The sequence below is a fragment of the Pithys albifrons genome, chromosome 3 (assembly GCF_047495875.1).
Source record: "Pithys albifrons albifrons isolate INPA30051 chromosome 3, PitAlb_v1, whole genome shotgun sequence".
Classification (NCBI taxonomy): Eukaryota; Metazoa; Chordata; class Aves; order Passeriformes; family Thamnophilidae; genus Pithys; species Pithys albifrons.
This window is the reverse complement of record NC_092460.1, coordinates 12,155,735-12,175,258: the sequence shown is the minus strand read 5'-3', so window position 1 is coordinate 12,175,258 and position 19,524 is coordinate 12,155,735. Positions and strand designations below refer to the sequence as shown.

General features: G+C 40.0%; 1 protein-coding gene across 1 annotated transcript in view; it reads right to left on the bottom strand.

Annotated features, from left to right (window-relative positions):
- KBTBD12 (kelch repeat and BTB domain containing 12) overlaps window positions 1–12,335 on the bottom strand; it is a 30,822-nt gene extending 18,487 nt beyond the window's left edge. The window contains exons 1-3 of the mRNA XM_071549711.1: window positions 11,266–12,335; window positions 10,042–10,312; window positions 6,815–6,965 (exon numbers count right to left, since the gene is read on the bottom strand). Coding sequence (XP_071405812.1) covers window positions 6,815–6,965; window positions 10,042–10,312; window positions 11,266–12,335 — 1,492 coding nt within the window. The remainder of the gene's footprint in view (window positions 1–6,814; window positions 6,966–10,041; window positions 10,313–11,265) is intronic.
- Between the last annotated feature and the right edge of the window lie 7,189 nt (window positions 12,336–19,524).

Here is a 19,524-nt window from a genome sequence, read left to right as displayed (position 1 = left end):
TTTGGGGTCCAGATAGAACTGAAAACAACTCTCCAGTGAGACTGACTAGCAGATTTCCTACCACTTTATTTGGTTCCCCCACTAGCAGATATCTGAAAATAGACATGAACTACAGTCTCTCAGCCAGGGCAGCATATCAGGGAAAAAACTACAGCAGAGCTGTTTCCAAAGGGAGGGTGACCCAGGTAACAAACTCACCATCAAGGAACAGCTCCACAGAACCAAGAACAGGCAGTTGCAGTTATCAGGGAAAGGCAAAGATAGACAGAAGTACAGACAAACTAACTACAACCCCCCAGGCCTGTGTTTAAATGATGTTCCTGGACCTATGGGCAGAGGGCATGGGTGGAGGCTCCAGGTGATGCTGATCAGGATGATCAAGACCTATTAGTGTCCTCAGAGCACTGACACTGTTTTTCTTTATCATATAATCAAGACCTCAGATCATAATACTGAGCAAAGTGTATTCTTACTAGTGCTTCTTTGAATTTTTATCAAAGGAACCCAGGGAATGGGTAAAAAAAAAAAAAGGAGTAATTCTCCAACAAGCAAATGAAATCCAACTTTGCCTCCCGTAGAATAATTCACTATTAAATCGATCTCTGGAATGCACAATGGATTTAATAGTGCTGATCTCTTACGTAATATTTCACTTCATTAACAGCACTCAAGCTGAGTCTCAGCAATTATGTTTCTCTCTTGCTCTCTGCAAAGTGGGACTGCATAGCAGGTTTCTCAGAGAAATGAGGGAGGCATAAAACCCTGGCAGGCACTTCCAAAGATGAAACCGAGGAGCACTGTCATCCTTTAACTCAGAGCACAGCAGATGAGGTAATGCAGCTTGTAGAAGACATGAGGGCAAAAGATTGATTAGAATCAGGGCTGACAAAATCGAATGATTGTCTTCCTAAACATGGTCAGTGTTTCAGATCCAGCTCCTTCTTTTCTCATGAAATGCCTTATTCTCATTTCCTTTAATAATCCCAAAGTGTGTAGAAAGCATTTCTGATCTCATCTATCAGACTCATTTTTTGCCTGTTTTTGGTTCTCCTGGCACATAGGCACTATGGAGGCTGTTGCACAGGTAAAACAGAGCAGAATTAGGCCCAAAAGCTGCTACTTGTCACAAGTCCAAAGCATATTTATAAATAGAGAGGTTTATTTTAGAAGAAGGTGTTATTCGAATGCACAGTTAATACTCAAGCATGAAAGCTAAAATGTCTTCTTCCAGCCCCTCCCACACATACTTTCTCTTCCAGAGAGACCCCAAAGTACATATTCAAATAAGTATTTTATGATCAAGACATTCATTATTTAATAAAATTTTTGAAAGAAGCTCTCAGCAAGAACTCAGGGAAAAAAACCCAAGTTGTAAGAGGTGGGATGTCAGGCTGAAGAGGATAACCAAAAATTCTTTGGTTCCTAAATCTTCCCTAGTGGGATTTCTCATTTAAATCCTTCAATACATTCTTATTTATAAGGTAGGAATTATATAACAATAAAAGGAACACATGGTTAAGACTGTCATGGTGATACATGTTTTACCAGTGGCCTGTATTTCAGAGGCAGTAGTTCTACTGAGTGTGTTTTAACATAAAGTAATGAATATGGCATTCAAATGGATTCATTTGGATAAATTTTTCTAATTTGTGTGCTGGCTGTGATAAGTTTTCAGAGACCTAGCTGGAAAGGATATTTTTTAAGAGAAAGATTGAAATGCATGACCTTAAATAGAGCCCTCCCATCTGGTTTTCTTCCAAAAGTGTCTCAATTGCCTCTGTCATTAAGAACACAATACTGCTCTTTCTTGGGCTTTTCAACTAATATAGTTATGTTCCTGGGAAAATATGGAGAGAAAGAGCTCAGCCCAGTCAGATGAGCTGAATAGGAGAAAGGATTTTGAGCCTTAGGAAATGCTGTTCATTTACTTATGAGGATTATGTATAGTGTATAAATAGCACAAGATTCTCTAGGAACATTACACAACAAACAGACAATTGCATTGCAGGATTGCTGATTAAGACACACGGTACAGGTTCCTGAACAATACTATTACTCAGACCAAAAACGCTAATTTATCTCTCATTTTCCTTCCTTCAGCGTGTCTCTGGAATAATTCCATTTAAGTCATTAGGGTTTTACATGCTGGAGCTGGCAATTAGGCTGGGAAGAGGTTTTGGACAGTGAATACATACTGTCTGTTCTGTGCCAATAGGACTTTCCAGAAATTAGCACTTCAAAGGCTAAGCATCAGATTCTGATCTGGGTTAGAATAAAATGAGCCTGACACAACACAGTTGACATCAGCAGACTACTTACTATAGATTTACACCTACATGCATGAGAGCAAAAATTGGACTTGTCTGTCAAAGAGACTTCTGCTGCACCTTATTCAAAGCTAGTATTCTATTTTTTCTGCTTCATATTTATGACAGAAATTACTTTCATACATCAGAGATATTAGAGAGGATCAACTTTCTCTGCAGTGATTTTTTATTTCTGCTCTACAGTCCTCAGTGTACTGACACCTGTATAAGTTGTACAGGAAGACAGAGATCCTGCTGGAAAGAGCTGACAAACATCATTTAAGGACTTTGTTTTCAAGATTGCTTGAAAGAAATCTCATGTCTCTGCAACACTACTTTATGTATCCAGCCAAGACCATCTATTTCTTCATTTCATGTTTTTATTTCTGGGAAGAAGGGCTTGGTCATGGAGGCATACAGAAAATATCTCACATTTATCTGTTTCTACCTTTCCTTCCTTCCTTTCTTTCCTCTGCCCCCCGCAGTCCCCAGTGGATCTTCTAAGCTGAGTGCAAACTGCAGGACGCCTGTGGAGACAGTGCACCCCACGAAGAACAAGTATGATATGAGACATGAGGGATGCCAAGCAATGCCCTTCCATTATTCTGATGGCTCCTTCACTGAGTGTCCCCTGACTGGGGTGGTGTGGGAGCCTGTTAGATGTTCAAATTCTGTGCACACTGTTCAAACTTCACTGTGGGGAACCCCCATTTGGAGTGAGGAAGGGGATCACTAGCAATGGTAGAGACCCACAAAAGTCTCTCTCTCATCTGTAGCACAAAAGCTTAGTCATCATGCCTGAGCACAGACACCTCTGAGGTCACAACAGAAGAACAACCTACGAGCTATGCTCCTTCTTAGAATGTGTCTTTTTTGCACAAATCACCCCTGACAGCATCTTTCTAGACTCCCAGAATGCCTGATACTCTTTATGAAGCAGGGTGATGTCCAAAGGATCCACAGCTTTGAGGAGCCTGCAACGCTTTCTCTGACCTCATGACAGTTCTATTCTTTGCTCTGTCACTATCAACCTCTGTTCTTTCCATTCCCATTCTCTCCTGAATGTCATCTCCATGATCAGGTACGACATCATCCAAATTAGGAACACTTTCACTGCCTTCCTTTCAATGCCATGAATTGCCTCTTCACCCAGCCAGGGTTACCATCACAATTATTTCCAAAGGAAAACTGGACCCACCTGGCAGCCCAGCAGCCTGAGAACTCACAAGGTAACAAGATCTTGTCACCATGGATAAACTGTGGAATGTAGCTTTTCTTGAGAGGTTTTAATTACAGTTGGTGAGTGTGAGTTTACAGCTGGACATGGGGCCATGTGTGATACCAGCAGAGTAAGATGCCAATATCATGACTGTATCACTGTTTCCAAAGAGAATTCATTTGAAAATCGCTTCATCATTCTTAGAAGTCTTGGAAAATGCTTTAATCTCTTCCACAGTGTTTTCAGACCGTGATAGTTAACATTTACCAACCACGTAGTCTTCTTAATTTTAACAGATAAATCTCCATTTCCACCCATATGCTTACAGATGGATTTAAACCAGCATATTTATGTTTTTGTTGAAAAATAAGCAGAAGAATTTGGCAGAATTTGTTGAAAAATAATTTTTTTGCTCAGTGTGAGGCTTATCTTCCAATTAAAAAAGTAGTTGTAATATTATTTGATTTCCTAAGCAAACAAGACTTATGCAATTATCCTCACTAAATGTGTGTTCTCTATCTGCACTTACATTATCTTATCTGCCTTTCATAGCTTTTGTGCCTATTGCCCAGTTTCAACTAAATTTTGCAGATTTATGGATGTTAAAGTCCTTGCAAGGTTTGTGAAAACAAGCAGTCAAAAGTTTGCAAAAGCACCCCAGACCCAGGTCACGATATCTTCTCTGCCACTGATGGTAACTCATTCATGTCTACCCCTGCTGCAGTTACACCTTGAGTGGACAGAGCATCAGAAGGGAGGCAGGCAGGGAGAAATGTAGCAGCAAAAATAGCCCAGTCTTTCTTAAAAATCTGCTCCCTGGAGCAGCATGTGAGCTTAGTTACCCTTAATATAAATCACGTGCAAGTTTTTACATTACAGGGACATTACCCCAGATTTACACTCTCAAAACTGAGAACAAACACTGCCTTTATGAACGTTTAGTTAGATTTAGTGGCAAGAGTGAAGGGTCCAGTGCAGCAAACTGTTAATCTCAGCATTAAGTGCGTTGGTTCCCTTAGGAATAGGCTCGAATAAGGACTGCCATGGGAAGGTATGTGAAACAACAAAATGATGGAGACAGCAAGAGCCTGTTCTGGCCCATGTGCAGATTTAATTGTTAGCAAAGATTTTCTCACACACACAAAAAAATTATTGGTATTGGCTAGCATGTAAGAAAGAATTCAAGTCAGTGTTCAGCTCCCTGAATACAGCAGCACTGGCAGCTATACAAAGAAAAACAAGGCTTTTTATTTTTTTAGAATTAGCAAAATGCTTCTGAAGGCCTGTGAGACTATGAACTTGCCTCAATGCCATTTAAACAGGCACTTTTCAGATTTAATGCTGAGCTTTGTGTTCAATCTGTACATTTCATTACTGTAATCGTTCAGATATGCTTCTTGCTTTGTGAGATTTTGAAGGAAGAAAATGGATGCAGTTTTCCCTATTAGCTACTCCTTTTCCTTGTCTCAGTGTCAGGCTTGCTGTGAGGAAGACTGTCAATTTGTTTTATCACATGCATCCCAAGGCGTCTCCCTTTTTTTGCTCCCTGACTCTCTTGTGTCATCACAGTGTTCAAGGTCTTGATCTTGGAGCACTTCTTACTGAAACACATGAATGCAGCCTTTCTCTTCCCAACGATTCCAGCTGCTTCTTCTGCCCCATTAGCACATCAGTGTCAGTATAAATAATTATATATATTTAACCTTTTACAAAGGATGGAGCTTCCACAATTTTGAAGCACCTTTGATCCTGGGCAGCCAACACTCTCATTATTTAGCAGCACACTGACATTCTCCATCACTAACCTTTGACAATAATGATATGATTTTCTGGTTACAACACTTTTCCACATGGGCTTCTTTCACCCATCCTCTTGGTTCTGCCTACAGGGCTCTCTCAAGCCACTTAAAAAGTTTCTCCAAAAGAAGACAAATGCAGCATTAAAGCCACTTCTCTCTTCTACTTCAAAGACCCCTTTTTTACATATACCCCCTGCAAAACACTTTCTGTATTACACACCAGAAACGAGCTCTGCTTTATCCACAGCATATAACAACCCAGACAAAACCATAACACCATTATCCAGGAGGTGTATTAAGTGGATAACACTGTATTTTTGTGTTCACTTTGATAAGCTTGCAAGCAGGAATAATTTGAAGCAGAAGGGATGGAAATGTCCTGAGGTGCTGATGCAATTTCTGCCTTGTTCATGTGTGATGGTGCCCATGACACCATGGGAGTATGGAAGGGTGTGAATCACTCACAGCCCAGCTGTGGATTACTTGACTGTGTGAGCTTTTCCCCCACTTCTCCAAGAAATTTCCAGTCATACATCTATTTATAATCCTTCTCTTTGTTACTTGGACCCTCTTTGACTCCCATTCCCCTTCTAAGATGCACCTTTTAACTTCTTCCCAATGTCTGCAATGCCTTTCTTCTGTATCTGCCATTCCTCACATCTTCATTTCCTCTTCAGAAAAATCCCTTGCTTGCCACCCTCTGAGCTGTTTGCCAATATTCAGGAATGGGTGATCTTCTCTCTGTTAGGTTGTACAGAGGCTGGGATAGCACCATGAAGAATGGTCTTTGGGAAAAGGGTCATTTTATGGATTTACTGCAGAACTGGGGGATATGGATGGGGATTGTTTTGGGACAAAAGATTTTGTTGTAGGAGATTATTGAGCTTTTTCAAACAAATCTTAAAACTTCTGGCTGTAATACTGTTTTGAAACAAAAAAATGAAAATATTCAATTAAAATAATGACAAAATGAGATATTTGAATTTTCAAAGGAATTCACATTCATTGAGGTAAGTGGAAAAGAAAGAGTCATTGAGTTTTATCAGGATATACAAATAATGTTGATTTTGACTGAGAGATCCAAATTTTCTGTATCCCTATGACATTCCTTCGTAATGCTGGATATGTTCCTTAGCTGTTCACTGCTCACTTGTGAAAAGATCCTTACAAGGCTTCTCTACTCACCTTTTAAAATTCATTATTACTTATAGCACACACTGATACCCTAAAGAAAAGTAGCTTAAAAAGTGAAGTATCTTTGTTTCATTAATCCAGAACACTAAACATTCACTTAATTTAGTCCACATAAATCAAGGAAGGAAGAAACAATGAGGGGAACAGATAACTTTAGAAAAATATTACCCATTTAGTCCAACGCACTTTGTCCTGCAGTACATAACAAAGGGTGAGATATTTCACTTCGCAGAGGCAAATTGCTGGAAAGAAGAAAAAGTCGTGGTGCTATCTGTTAAAAATCTGTTTCCTCTTACCCAAGACATAAATCTCCCCGCTGACTACGGCTGTGCTGAAGCGGTACTTTGAGTACTTCATTGGAGCACCTTCCGTCCATTTGTCTTGGCCTGGGTCGTACCGAAACGTTCTGTTACTTAATCGATCCGGCTCATCGTCAGGCAGATCCATCTGTATGAAATATGACAGCCATATAATAATACAACTTTTGGAGCCCTCTGCACAGGCCTGCATGCAATTAATCACAGCAGACAGCTCGGCAGATAAATAGCATAAACACATCAATTATGGCTGCAGGGGATTGTACTCCCCAGGGTTTAACAGCACCCATGGCTTGTGGCTGGGAGTCCTCTGTACAAGGCAAAGGAGTGAGTGGGCATCTATATTCTGCAGCAATAAACCTTAGGATGTGGGTGATAACAATACATTCATGATCCCAACTCTGGGAGAATGTACCCCTTTCACAAGGCTGCTGTACAGTCCTAATAATTCTGAGGGAAAACCAGTCTGTCATTTTTCTCCCTGCTAAATGTTGAAATCTATTCCTACTTTTAGTCAAACTGTACCATGAGTCTCAGTGGGATAATTTGCTGGACTTTCTCAGGCCTATATGTGAACATGCCTTATTCTATTAAACATTTGCATGTTTATTTAGTCAGTCTAACCACAGTAATGTTCAGCTGCTGTAACTTCAATAGTTTTCATAATAAGCTCCTACCCCCTGCTATATATTTGCTGCCATAATACTCTTTTTATACTCACTCCTACTCCTCTTGTTCTCTCTAATCTTCTTCCCCCTTCTCTGCCTGTCTCATATGATGAAGGGAACTCAGATTATGTTTTCTGGGTACAACACCCTTAAATGTAAGCAGTGGGATGTGGGGGGAGGATCCTGAAATATTTTGGGTTGGAAGTTTTCACATAGAGAGGGTGAGAAGGAGAGAAGTACTTTACTTGCTTGCAATGGTGTTACATGTGTTCTTGTTTTTCTTGTTATTTTTCTTTCTGAAAAGACCTTTCCAACACTAATGTCATGGACAAGATAGTAGGAGGCAAACTGAAAAGTAAATATATAGCCCCTTGGTTACTCTCTGTAAGTGCCCAGGGCATGTTCTTTCTCTGTGGTAAGTGTGAAACATTAATTTATTCACTGAAAGAGGGGTAAGCTGTGCATTTTCTACACAGACTAAGCATATACTTAGGAGCAGGCACCATTTCACATGCTGTAAATTCACATCCAACCTCATTTTTGTGGTTAACATTTGCCTCAGAGTGTACCCTGAGCTCTTTATGTACAGAAAACAAAACTTCAGCAGCCCTTCTCAGTGTCACCAGGGTCTGGAACCTTCCTCTCAGCCTCACCTAGTGCCACCTTCTGTTTAAACAGCTCCCAGTAACCAAGACTGGAGCTGCTTGGGATTCTAACTCTGCTGGCATCAGTCAGACCAGACCAAAGCTGAGCAGGGCAGTGCTACTGTGAGCCGAGTCCTTGCCCTCCTAAGCTGTCATTTTATGTCCTGGCTTGACTTTGTCTTGTCTTGTTTCAGTTACAAAGCCTGAATGGGAAGGGAACATGTATTTATCTCTGTCCTGTAATGGACACGTGCACCCAGGTCACTCTATCAATGCTGTGTCCTAAGTGTTTGTTCAGGATCCACAGAACATTTAGTGCTGTTCAAGCACAGGGACAAGCCCTGCCTTGGAGAGTTCATTTGCTTTCCCAGTGCAGCTGTGGTATCCCCACACACACACTCGCTGCATCTGACAGGGAGAAGATAGATGGTAGCAGAAGAATTCAGCCCTCTACAGTGCTGGTCTTAAAGCACGTTTTTAAGAGCTTTAGATAATTTATTCTGATTTGTTCAGGTACGCCCTCATCCTGCAAAGCTGTGGGTTTTAATCAATTACTGTTAATTTGCTCATCTCAAACCTATTTATATATAAACTCAGACTCCCATGCATCGTTACTGATAGTATTGGTGGGCAGGTATCCACTTTAGGTGTCTTTTTTTAAACTATTCTTGGCTCAATATTCCTGACTTGTGCTTCTAAGCCAGTTTTCCCTTTCACAATCTTTTCTGGGAAAAAGCTTAACAAAGCTGACTTCAATATCTATCTTTGTTATATGACATATATTTCAGTTCAAGTGGTTTTTTTACAGGCAGATTGTTTCTACATTAAGTGTTTTCATATTTTAATTCTTTAAATAGTGAGATACACTTGCTCAGTTGTTTCCATATCAGAAATCCTCTCTGGTCTTTCTGTTGTCTCCCTGGGAACTCCTGCATTCAAAATATCCAAAGAGGTGGAAGTCTTGTTAGCTGAATGTATCTCACTTTTAAATGCTTTAATTTATTTCAAGAGGACACAAGCCATTGAGTTGTGATGACAGATTGAACATATTGCTGTCAGCAATGAGGATTACAGATGCTCCACTTCATTGTCAAGTAATTGTGGGGCCTTATCCTGAGCACTCAAATTTAAGCTGCATTGAGCAGTAAATAAAAATGGACTGTGCTCTTACAAAAGACCTTTTGCACTGGAAGCAACTGCTCCTGGCATCCATCTTCCTTGTAGCATAATTCTGTATATTCCTTGTCCTACTGAACATATTTGTGGCCCTGCTGAAAATTCCTGTAAAAATTTTACATGGCCAAGCAATACAACTGAAACAAATAAATGGATTAGTCGAAGGACTCTGTTTTCCAGAGAATGCTTTGACTTTTAATTTAAAATGTATATAATTAAAATTGAATAAATTAACTTTAGTTAACCAAGAAAGCTTCCTGAGAAATCAAGGTGAACTTTAAATGTCATATATAAATCTGTCCCTGAAGTGTACCTGTGGCATGCTTTCTGAAGACAGGTCACAGCTAAGGGTGCCTGCATGATTAATTACCATTATTTATGGTATCTAGAAAAATTAAGAGGATGATAAATAAGGAATAGAAATGCTGGAATACATAATGACACAGAAGATGCATTTTAAACTATTGCTCACTGTGCACTACTCTATGAATAAAGACCTGCCCTTTATTTTATTTACAGTGAGGTATTTACAGGGAGGATGGTATTGATGGATACTATTCTTCTTCACCCTGTTTGGTTTTCCTACAAAAGAGGAATGTGAGCAATTTATTCTTCTGTTGTCACTGATGTAGCTTTCCCATGCAAGAAGCACTGCAGAACTACACAACACTGCTTGCTAGTGCACAAAACAAACAAAGTAACTGGTGCATTTCTCAACCTGTGGTGTCCATCCACCCAGCACGTACAGCTTGTTCTTCACCGTCACCACCACATGGCAGGCTAATGGTATTGGAAGGGGTGCTGTGCCTCTCCAGGTGCCTTGCTCCATGGAATACTTCTCCACACAGTTTGTGACCAGATACTGATTTTTCACTTTCATCTGCCCTCCTATTACATAGAGATCGTTGTGGATAGTGCCCAAAGCGTAGAGCTCACGGAGCTGAGTGGTGCACAGGCTGTGCCAAAACTGGTTTCCTCGCTGGTGATATCTGTAGGAAAATCCAGAGATGTAAATGCACTGGTTCAATGAAGTCCCATCAGCTTGTTTGGAAGTGTTACCCCCTTAGTCATCAATGTTTACTCAGACAATGGTACAATGACAAAAAGAGCTTTCTCCTTCACAGAGAAGTTATAAAATTGAGCCAGATTTAGCAAGATCAAGCATTTTTAGTATGAGGAATCCTATATGTCCTTTCAAAGATATTTGACCCGAATTAAGGTAAGAAGTCCCTTATTTCTGCATGTGGTGCTCAATTGCTTTCCACTGAAGTTAGTGGGAACAGCAAGAGCTCAACACTGCTGAAAATAAGGTTACTTCAGCTGATTCAGTAGGGATGTATTTCCTTAAATTTAGGCATTTGCATTTGAAAATGGTGCCACCATTTTTAAGTTTTATCTTTAATCCAGAAAATGTCTGTTTTTCTTTAAAAATGGTGCATCTGAAAAAGACATGAGTAAAAACAAAATGAGGGTTTAGACATCAACCAGTATCTTTAATATATGTAGTACTATCATCAGCATTAACAGAGAATTACATTTTCTCTGTCTTACTGGACTCATTGGATCATTTCCTTGCCTCATTTCCCCCTGCAAGTGACCTAGAAAAGAAGTATCCTGGGAAAATATTGAGATTTGAGTAAGGAGAATATAAAATCCACATGCGTTGATCTAATCAAGCTCATTTAAACAGAGAGAAAAGAGTAAATCCATAGGAGTAAATCCTCCTTCTTTCAGGAGAAAATGCATCAGGATTTGGTTGTATGTGTATAATTTAGTGATATGAAAATAAATTGTGACAGACTGATTAAGGTAATCAAAATCTTTGGGAAAAACAATTTCAAATAAAGAATGCTTTGTCTAATGGTCTTTTATTTGGTCCCCAGAGATATTATTTAGCTAAAATCTTTAAATAATTTGGGATTTTCAAAGAGAGGGTACACACCTATAAATTTCAATGTTCCTGGTCTTTTGTCTAGACATTTTGACGGCACTTGCCTCCCCTGCCACAATAATATCATTTTTCTCAGTGACAACACCAGTGCAAACACATCCTAAACCCTCTCCATACTTCGGAGAGGAAATGAAGTAAGTCTTTCTTGTTGCAGGAGCATAACAAAAACTGGCATCAGCATAGCTACCGTGTCTGGACCTAATGCCAAGAGAATTGTTGCCAATGCAGAGCAGGAGATCTGTAGTTTCCATGCCGTATCGCAGGCTGAGGGAAGGGTGGCTGGATAGTTTGATGGTTTTCAGTGCTTCCTCAAACATATCATTGCATTCTGAATTGCACAGAATCATTGTGTTTCTTTTCCGGGCCTCCACAAGAAAGGAAGGGCTGATGAGTACCAGTCTCACTTGCTTGAGGAGCTCAATAAGGTGTTCTGAACGTGTCTTTCTGCTGTGCTTGACCCATCTAATGACAAGGTCCAGAATGCTCTCCTCCCTGGAAATATTCAGATCATCTGATTTTATGAGAGCCATCAGCTGCTGGAATTCAATCTCTAATATTTCTTCCTGCAAGCTCACCTCAGCAAAATGCTGATACAAGTATTTCCTTGCTTGGTCACATAAATCTTCTGCCCCAATGTGGTTTGCGAAGTAGTAGATGCCCACACAGTTGGAAGCATCCATATGGTCCGTCATGTACTTCTGACACATATTGCAAACATCTTCCATCTGCATGAAATATGCAGTGAGCGCAACAGTCTGCACATTGCGATTGGTGAGGAGCAAATCCGCAGTGTACATGTAGTGGAGGATCGTGGTCACGCTCTCTGCAGAGATGTCATACAGCACCACCTCTCTCTGCATGCACTCAACCAAGCCACAGGTGAACATGGCTTTGAAATAGGGACTGAAGGCAGCCAGCACCACCTTATGGCAGGGGAACTTCTCACCTTCTGCAATGAGCACAATATCAGTTATCTGTGTTGATTCTTTCATTCTCTTTACTTGTTCCAATAAAGTCAAGCTATGGCGCTGCTTTCTTTTCTCCTCAGCCTTGCGATCCATGGTTGACCTCCAAACCCTTCAAATATCCTCAGGATTCAAGATCTTCATTGGGAATGTTTCTAGAAACAGAAACATAACATTGTGCAATAAGAACAAATTATCGGACAAACAAATCTTGCTGTTACTATTTAAAGACAGTCATTTTGTTGGTTGTGATATAAATCAGTAATGCATAGAAAGTATGTAACATTGTGGTGAGGTCTCAAGTTCAGGATGTCCAGTACAAAACATAAGAAAAATCAACACTTCAAATGAACTTCAATATTTAATACCTACCCCCAAGTTTTGTGATTAAAGACAATTATAGACTTCCCTTAAAAGTAGCTTTTTTCAACTGCCACCTCCATCCTTTCCCTGATCCTGATCCAGATCCAGATCCTATTAAAATTGAGAAAAAGATTTTCACAAACCTTAATGAACTCTAGATCAGGCCATTAGTGCCTTGGCTATTCAAGTTTTGTCCTCATGCACCTGAGGGACATCAGTCCTTGCTTAGTGCTGAAATTACCTTGTATTTTCACCAGGCCCTTGGGTGAGACTGCTGCAATGGAGCCTTCTCTGCCTCTCAGACTGGGAGTTATGCCTAAGCAGAGATTTCAGAAAAGGGTTTGACAAGACTAAAATATGAAAAAAACATGAGACTTGTTTCTCCCACTATTTTTTCAGTGATCTACACCTCTGCAAAGCAGGTGGGAAATAAATAGTACCACCCAGTTCCCTGGCATTTTACAGAGCCATAAGTGGATGTGTGGATATTTAATATTCTGCCTTACCACAGGCTTGGGTACCAGTTTGCAGAACGGTTTTGATGCAAAAGCCCTGCACTTACACCCTTGCAAAGAGGTCTGGAAGCTGCTGCCTCACTTTACCAATGGATTTCTCTCTGTCCCATCACTCCCCACTTCACCAGTGCCTTTATCCCTGGCCTCCAAGCTGAGAGAGCCAAAATAATGTTGTGGGCAGAGACAGCTTTCACTTCCAAAGGATGGTGGCAAATTGGCAGGAAGCAACTTAGTTCCATTGGCCAGATTCTTTACTCTTTCACACCAGAGTGAAGGTCACTGGTTTCTACAGAGTTGCTACTGGTTTCCCTTGGGATAAATAAAGGATCAGTAAATAGGGGCCAGCTTTTGAGCTGTACTCCCACTTCTCAGTGGGATGTTTATGTGCTGCAGATTTACAAAATTATGGTTCCACTTACTGCAAGCTCAAAGGAGATTTTTAATTAAATAGTAATTATTCACATACTCGCTCCAGTTTTATGTATGGTAGGGAAAAAAGAAGGAATTTCATGGTCCTATTTCCATTTGGGTTTTTGGCTTTAGTTTTTTTTGGGTTTTTTGGAGTTTGGGATCCTCTAGTGAATCTGTCTGTGTGAGGTACAGTGGTAGAGTTTCAGTGGGAGAATGACCTTCACCCATCACTTCAGAGATACCAGTCCTTAAAACAGTTTTTGGCTCTAATGTGGTAATGAGACAGTTATGTTTTAAAAATGCATTAAGGACTCATGTCATGAATCACCAATACAGGAACAAGTCCTAAAGCTGTGGAATAACCATGTTTGAAACACAGTGTAAACACGCTATGAAGTGCTTAATGAGACTGTTGAGATGAGTAACGTTCCTCACCAGATTAACTGTTCGCAGGATCTGGGGCTTCTATGGCAGATTGAACCTGTTTTCTCAAATCCTGGCAGCACAAAGAGAAGTCTCAGTTTCATTAAAGAAGTATGTATCAACATAAAAAATGAGCATATGAAATTCTTTGAAATCAATCTAAATGTATTTTTACAAACAGTCCAGATTTCTCTACAGATTTAGATTGATGGATATTTTTAAATATTATAGATATTTCCCAGGTGAAAAGGAAATCTGCATATCATCAAACTCAAACCTACTCTTTTAGCTGTTCAGTTGTTTTTGGAGCAGTCATCACTCTGCAAATTACATAGATTCCTCACTTTGAGTGCTAAATTAAAAGCCAAGCATGCTGAAGAGTAGCATTTCTTTGATTTTGTCGATTCTTTCCATATTCCAAATCTGGAACTAGAAGCAACAAATGTAAGAAATGAATCTGGGTTATTACCAGATTTTAAAAACGGATTTGGAAGACAAAACATTAACTTTATAGTCTGAATGTATGCCAAGCTCTGAGTTCTTCTTATGGTACTTTAAAAAACCAATCAGAGACAGTAAGTTCAGTACAAAAACAACCAGCTATGGCATTTTGAAATCTAGAATTTTTACTTCCTTTTTTTTTTTTTCCTGGGTCCATGAAATTAAATACTGCCTTTGAGCAAATACAGGTCTTAATTCTGCATCAGCTGCCTCTGGAGAAGTCTTTTCAGTCATTAAAATGTCATAAAAATGAGTTAGAAAATGTTCTTTCTTTTAATCCTACATGATAATTAGATGTTTATTGTTTTCCCTTGTGCTATGTTATCACCTTACAATATTTGATCTCCACTGCCTTTTGATAAAGGAACCACACTGTATCTCGAAGGTCATAACCACAGACATCTTGCTGTAATGTCTTGAACCAGATTGTTCACTCTGCAACTGTAAGAAATTGTTAGTCACTACCAACAAGTCCCCAGTCCTGTTTTTCAGTCTGACCAATCAGGACTTATCCTCAAAGTTTATCAACTTCTCTCCTTTCTCTTTTGTGGTGCCAGAGCATCACACATCCCCCAGCTTTTCCATAATGGTCAAAATGTGCATTTCTAATGTGAAGAACAAGTGAGATGATTAATCACCATCATCTTTCCCAGACTTGTACAGATCAGGAAGATTTCATTTCCTTTGCCAGTCACCTTCAAGTTTTCTTTCACTGTTAATTCAGCCTTCTTAAGAGTAACACTGTGTCTTTGATTACACTGTTCATCAGATCTGAGAATTTTAAGTGTTCATACCAGTGATTAGCATATCTGGCACAACATGCTTGCAGCCATCTTCTCTCTTTCATCAGTAAGACATTAGCAACAGGAATCTTGAGGCACCAAGTACCTCATGCCATTGATGTACTTTAGGTACTAATTGTCTCATGGATAAGTCCTCTAACCACTACCCAGGCAATGAAGGCACTGCCCATCTGCACCAAGGGTGGGTGGTCTCAGCTGACCACAAAGCTGCTGGGTTGGCTCTGGGCATCCTCCCCAGGAGCAGCAGCACAACTGTGTACAGCCTGGGATGGTGTGACTCCCCTTCTCCTGGAGCTGGTCCTTGGGCAGAATTTTGCAAGGAGTGTCCACCCTGCAGGCAGGGTTACCTGCAACTCCCCAACCCGTCTTCCCCCACCTCATTAAGCTCTGCAGAGCAATGCTGCTTCTGCAGGCAGAGCTGTAGGAAAAACGTGGTCACCTCACACTTTCAGGAAGACAGTATTTGCCTTTTCTTGTTAGAATGCACTTTCTTCATTTCTGTGCTTTGACAGCACAGCAAGCTCCTGACTAAACTGTACTCAATAAAATCATGCTGGTGACTTGTATGTAAGTCTACTTTCTCCATTCCATAGTTGAGGAAACTGAAGTTAAAAGGTTAAAAAGAAAACAGGATTAAAACCCAGGGGTGAAATCCTTTCATTAACTTCAGAAATTCATCCCTGTACATCACCTGCAAACTTGTCACTTCCCTCCTGGCTTTTAGGAGTGTTTAGGTGAGGTCATTGGAAGGATATTAATATTCTCCTTTATATCACTGGAAAGACTATTAAAGGGTAATAATGAAACAGTGCTGCTTTGCTTTCCCTCTGGGTTATGGAGGGGAAAAGATGGTACATTGATATTAAAGAAAGGATAAATGTGATACAAATATAATTTGAAGTGAGACACTGCTCTCAGATTGTGCCAGAGGCAGGGTTGTCATTATAAAACCTCCCAGCACAAGGTTCAAATCCTTTGTAATGTCACCAGGAGCTGAAATCAGAGTTACTGCCTTATTCAGAGTTTTTGGATATTTTTTTCTTCTATTGAGAAAAATGGATTCAGGTAGAAATGTTCATTGGATGTTACTTTATTTCAGAGCTGGGCTATTAATATTCCTCCAGTTCTGGCTGCTACTTTAATTTTTTTTATCAACTGTTTTGTTAGTCTAATTTCACTTTTTCTTTTTTGCCTTTGTGCCAAGAACCTTATGAAGAGCCATATATAATTTTATGCAGGAGCTCCAGCATACGCTTTGCAAGGCAGTAGGGTGCTGCATGAGCAGTTTAAAACATAAATAAGAGCACTGCTGTGAGCTCAGCTCTACAGCTTTTATGAGGCTATCAAACTATAAATAAATGCTGTCCTCAATTCTCAGTTACATTGCAGCCTCTTTGAACTGCCCCAACACAAAGGGACTGTAAACCAGATGGAAGTATCTCATGAGGAATTTCCCTCAATCTCTGGGAAAAAGAAAAAAAGCTACCTTGTAATTAGAGACATTATTTTGTCTGTATTTTTGTCTGGGACAAAGGTTTTTCGTGTATTTTCCCAAGGAATCTCCTCTTTCCATGCCGTTGTGGGAGGGTGGGAGCTGCAGGACCTGGCCCAGCAGAGGTCACAGCACCCAGCGTGGGGGGCACCTCCTGCATCCTCCTCTTCCTCCTCTGGTTTTTTTTTTATTTCTTTTTCTTTGCCTTAATGAGGCTGCCCTGCCTTCAGCCTGCCTCCCTTCAGGTGCTGAAAGGATCAGAGTTCAGTCACATCAAAGAACTGGTGCCTCTGCCTATGAATTATTTGTGCTTCCTTTGTTATCAGTAAGCTGAGAAGCAAATCTGTTAATTGTATGCATTATGACATTTGGCTGACATCCACAGTAAGGCAGAAATCAGTATCCAGATGATAATAACATTATAATCTCAGGGTTTAATTATGAAGGCTGTGCTGGCATTTAAGATCAAGATTTTAAACAATGCAAAAGATCCTGCAGTGCTCAAAAAGGGCAAATAATAATGTTAATCTTGATACAAGGAAAAGGTATAATAAGAGTAAGATATAAAAAGGAAGCTTCCAAGGCATTATAGATGTTTCTATATCTATAGGATAACAGCAATTCTTCTCTTAATTCTGCTACCTGGAAAGATGCCAGAAGAAATTATTATGTGATTGAATTATAAAGATTTAGAGAGTAACAAGGTGATAAAAGCATTATAACACGTATTTATCAAGAACAAATTGTGTCAATCCAATCTAATTTGCTTCATTTTTTTTCTGGGTTAATAAGGGATAAATTAGATATTTTGTCTTAAGTAACTGATATGGTCCTATGTGATATTATTGCAAACAAATTGTGATGAAATCAACAGACTAAATGAACATCAGTGAGCTGCCGAACTGGCTGAAAAAGCAGATTCAAAGAATAGCTATGGTGGACAGACTGGGAAGCATTTCTAGCCTGTGGTTGGACATCTGTGCCGAAAAGGTCACTCACAGTTTCAGGGAACACTTAGTTTCTTGCTTTGACTCAGATATTATTTCTTAAATTAATCCATTCCAGATAAAATATACAGTCTTGTGACACAGCATTAAGTGGGAGAACAACAAATTCTTTTAGGAAATTTATGCTTATATGGGCATACAGGTAAGCATCTTTCAAAGAAGGTTCTGTGTGACAATTAGATCTTTAGTGCTGGGCTATGTTTCAAGTATCACCATAACTATGAGCAGCCTGGGTACCTTTTCTGAAGTTTTCTATATTCTGCCAGCTACCAGTTACTTAGTGATTTAGGATTATCAGAATTTCAAAGGCTCTAATCAAGTTAAAAGTCTGGCTCCTACTTAAGCTCACTGTGCAATTTGGGAACTCCAGTGACTACATCACTCTTAAAGGTAAAACTTCAGCCTTAAATAACTTAGGAAGTCTTAAAAAGTTTGCCAGATGATGGGATCTCCTTCCATTAAAGTCGTAGAGGGAGCCCTTCCTGTTCAGCCCTCTCAATCTCCTAGGATCAACCCCATAGCAGGTACAGTTCAGGAGACCTGAACTCACTTAACTGCTGCCAGGGAAGGAGGAATGTTGAGGTCTTGAAACTGTGAACACTACAAGTCAAATTATGTCATTGATCTATATAAGAAAAAGTCTGACAAATTTTCTGAGAGGTATTTTAGTTATTTTTCCCCTCTGTCCATGTGGCACCTTGTTTACTTCCATATGCCATCTGATACTGAGGGACTGAGTCAAGGCAGGCTGATGTCTCACTATATCAAGCATGGGCCAGGTCCTCTGGGATGTGCTGCTAAGCAGGCTCATGGGAGCTTTCTTAGCCAGTTACAGTCTGTAAGTGGTGTAACAGGAGGCTGCCAGTGCAGAAGGACAGGGACTGACCCACAGGCTGCTCCTGTTGTGGCAGTGTTGTGTTCCTGTGTGCATCCCACTGCCAGCAGAGCCTGCAGTCACCTCCGCTCACACTGCTACAGACACAGCCTGGCCTTCCTGCAGCAGCTTTGTTTTCTTTCTCATTTCATTGCTCTTAATTTAAAATAAACATAAAATGGGACTCAAGAAGGCTCTCTGGGCTAGGAGAACTTGGCGCCTAACAGGAAGATTTTTGAAGCAGTCTGCAAAGCTCTAGGAACTGTGCTTGGAAGCACGATTGACCATCGGAGACCTGAAGATGCTTTGATCAGTTTTCAAAGCCTTTGGGTAGTTTCTGATTCTGGGTAGATTTGACAGTTTGAGCTCCATTTACTGCCAAGACAGAAGCCTAGATGTGGGATTGGATTAATATTGATCATATCTTGGCAAACACCAGGCTTTTTTTCCCCTAAACTCTTATAGATTCATGAAAAAAAAATCAAAGCAGCTGGAAATGAAAGACCCTGTGGACCATCTTTTAAAATATGTCTTTACCTGACCTTAATCTTACTCTGACTCAAAGCTCAGTGAAGTTGGTCAAAAGAATCCCATGGTTTAAGTAGAAAATGAATGTAGTTCTATTCCCAAACAAATGCCCATAAACAAAGCCCAGTCTAAGCCAATTACGTGCATTAACTGCATGAGAAGAATAGAAGTTAAAGATATACACACAGAGCCCATTTCTTTTATAGTTCACCTATGCAGATCATTTTTCTTACCCAAGTATTTTACAATGACAGATGCCAGCAGAAGGAAAATGTATTTCTAAAATGCATTTCAGTAGCTCTTTAAGGAGCCTGGCAAAGCTCTTAGAGGTTTATCAGTTTGCATTTCTGTAAATATACTGGTGAGTA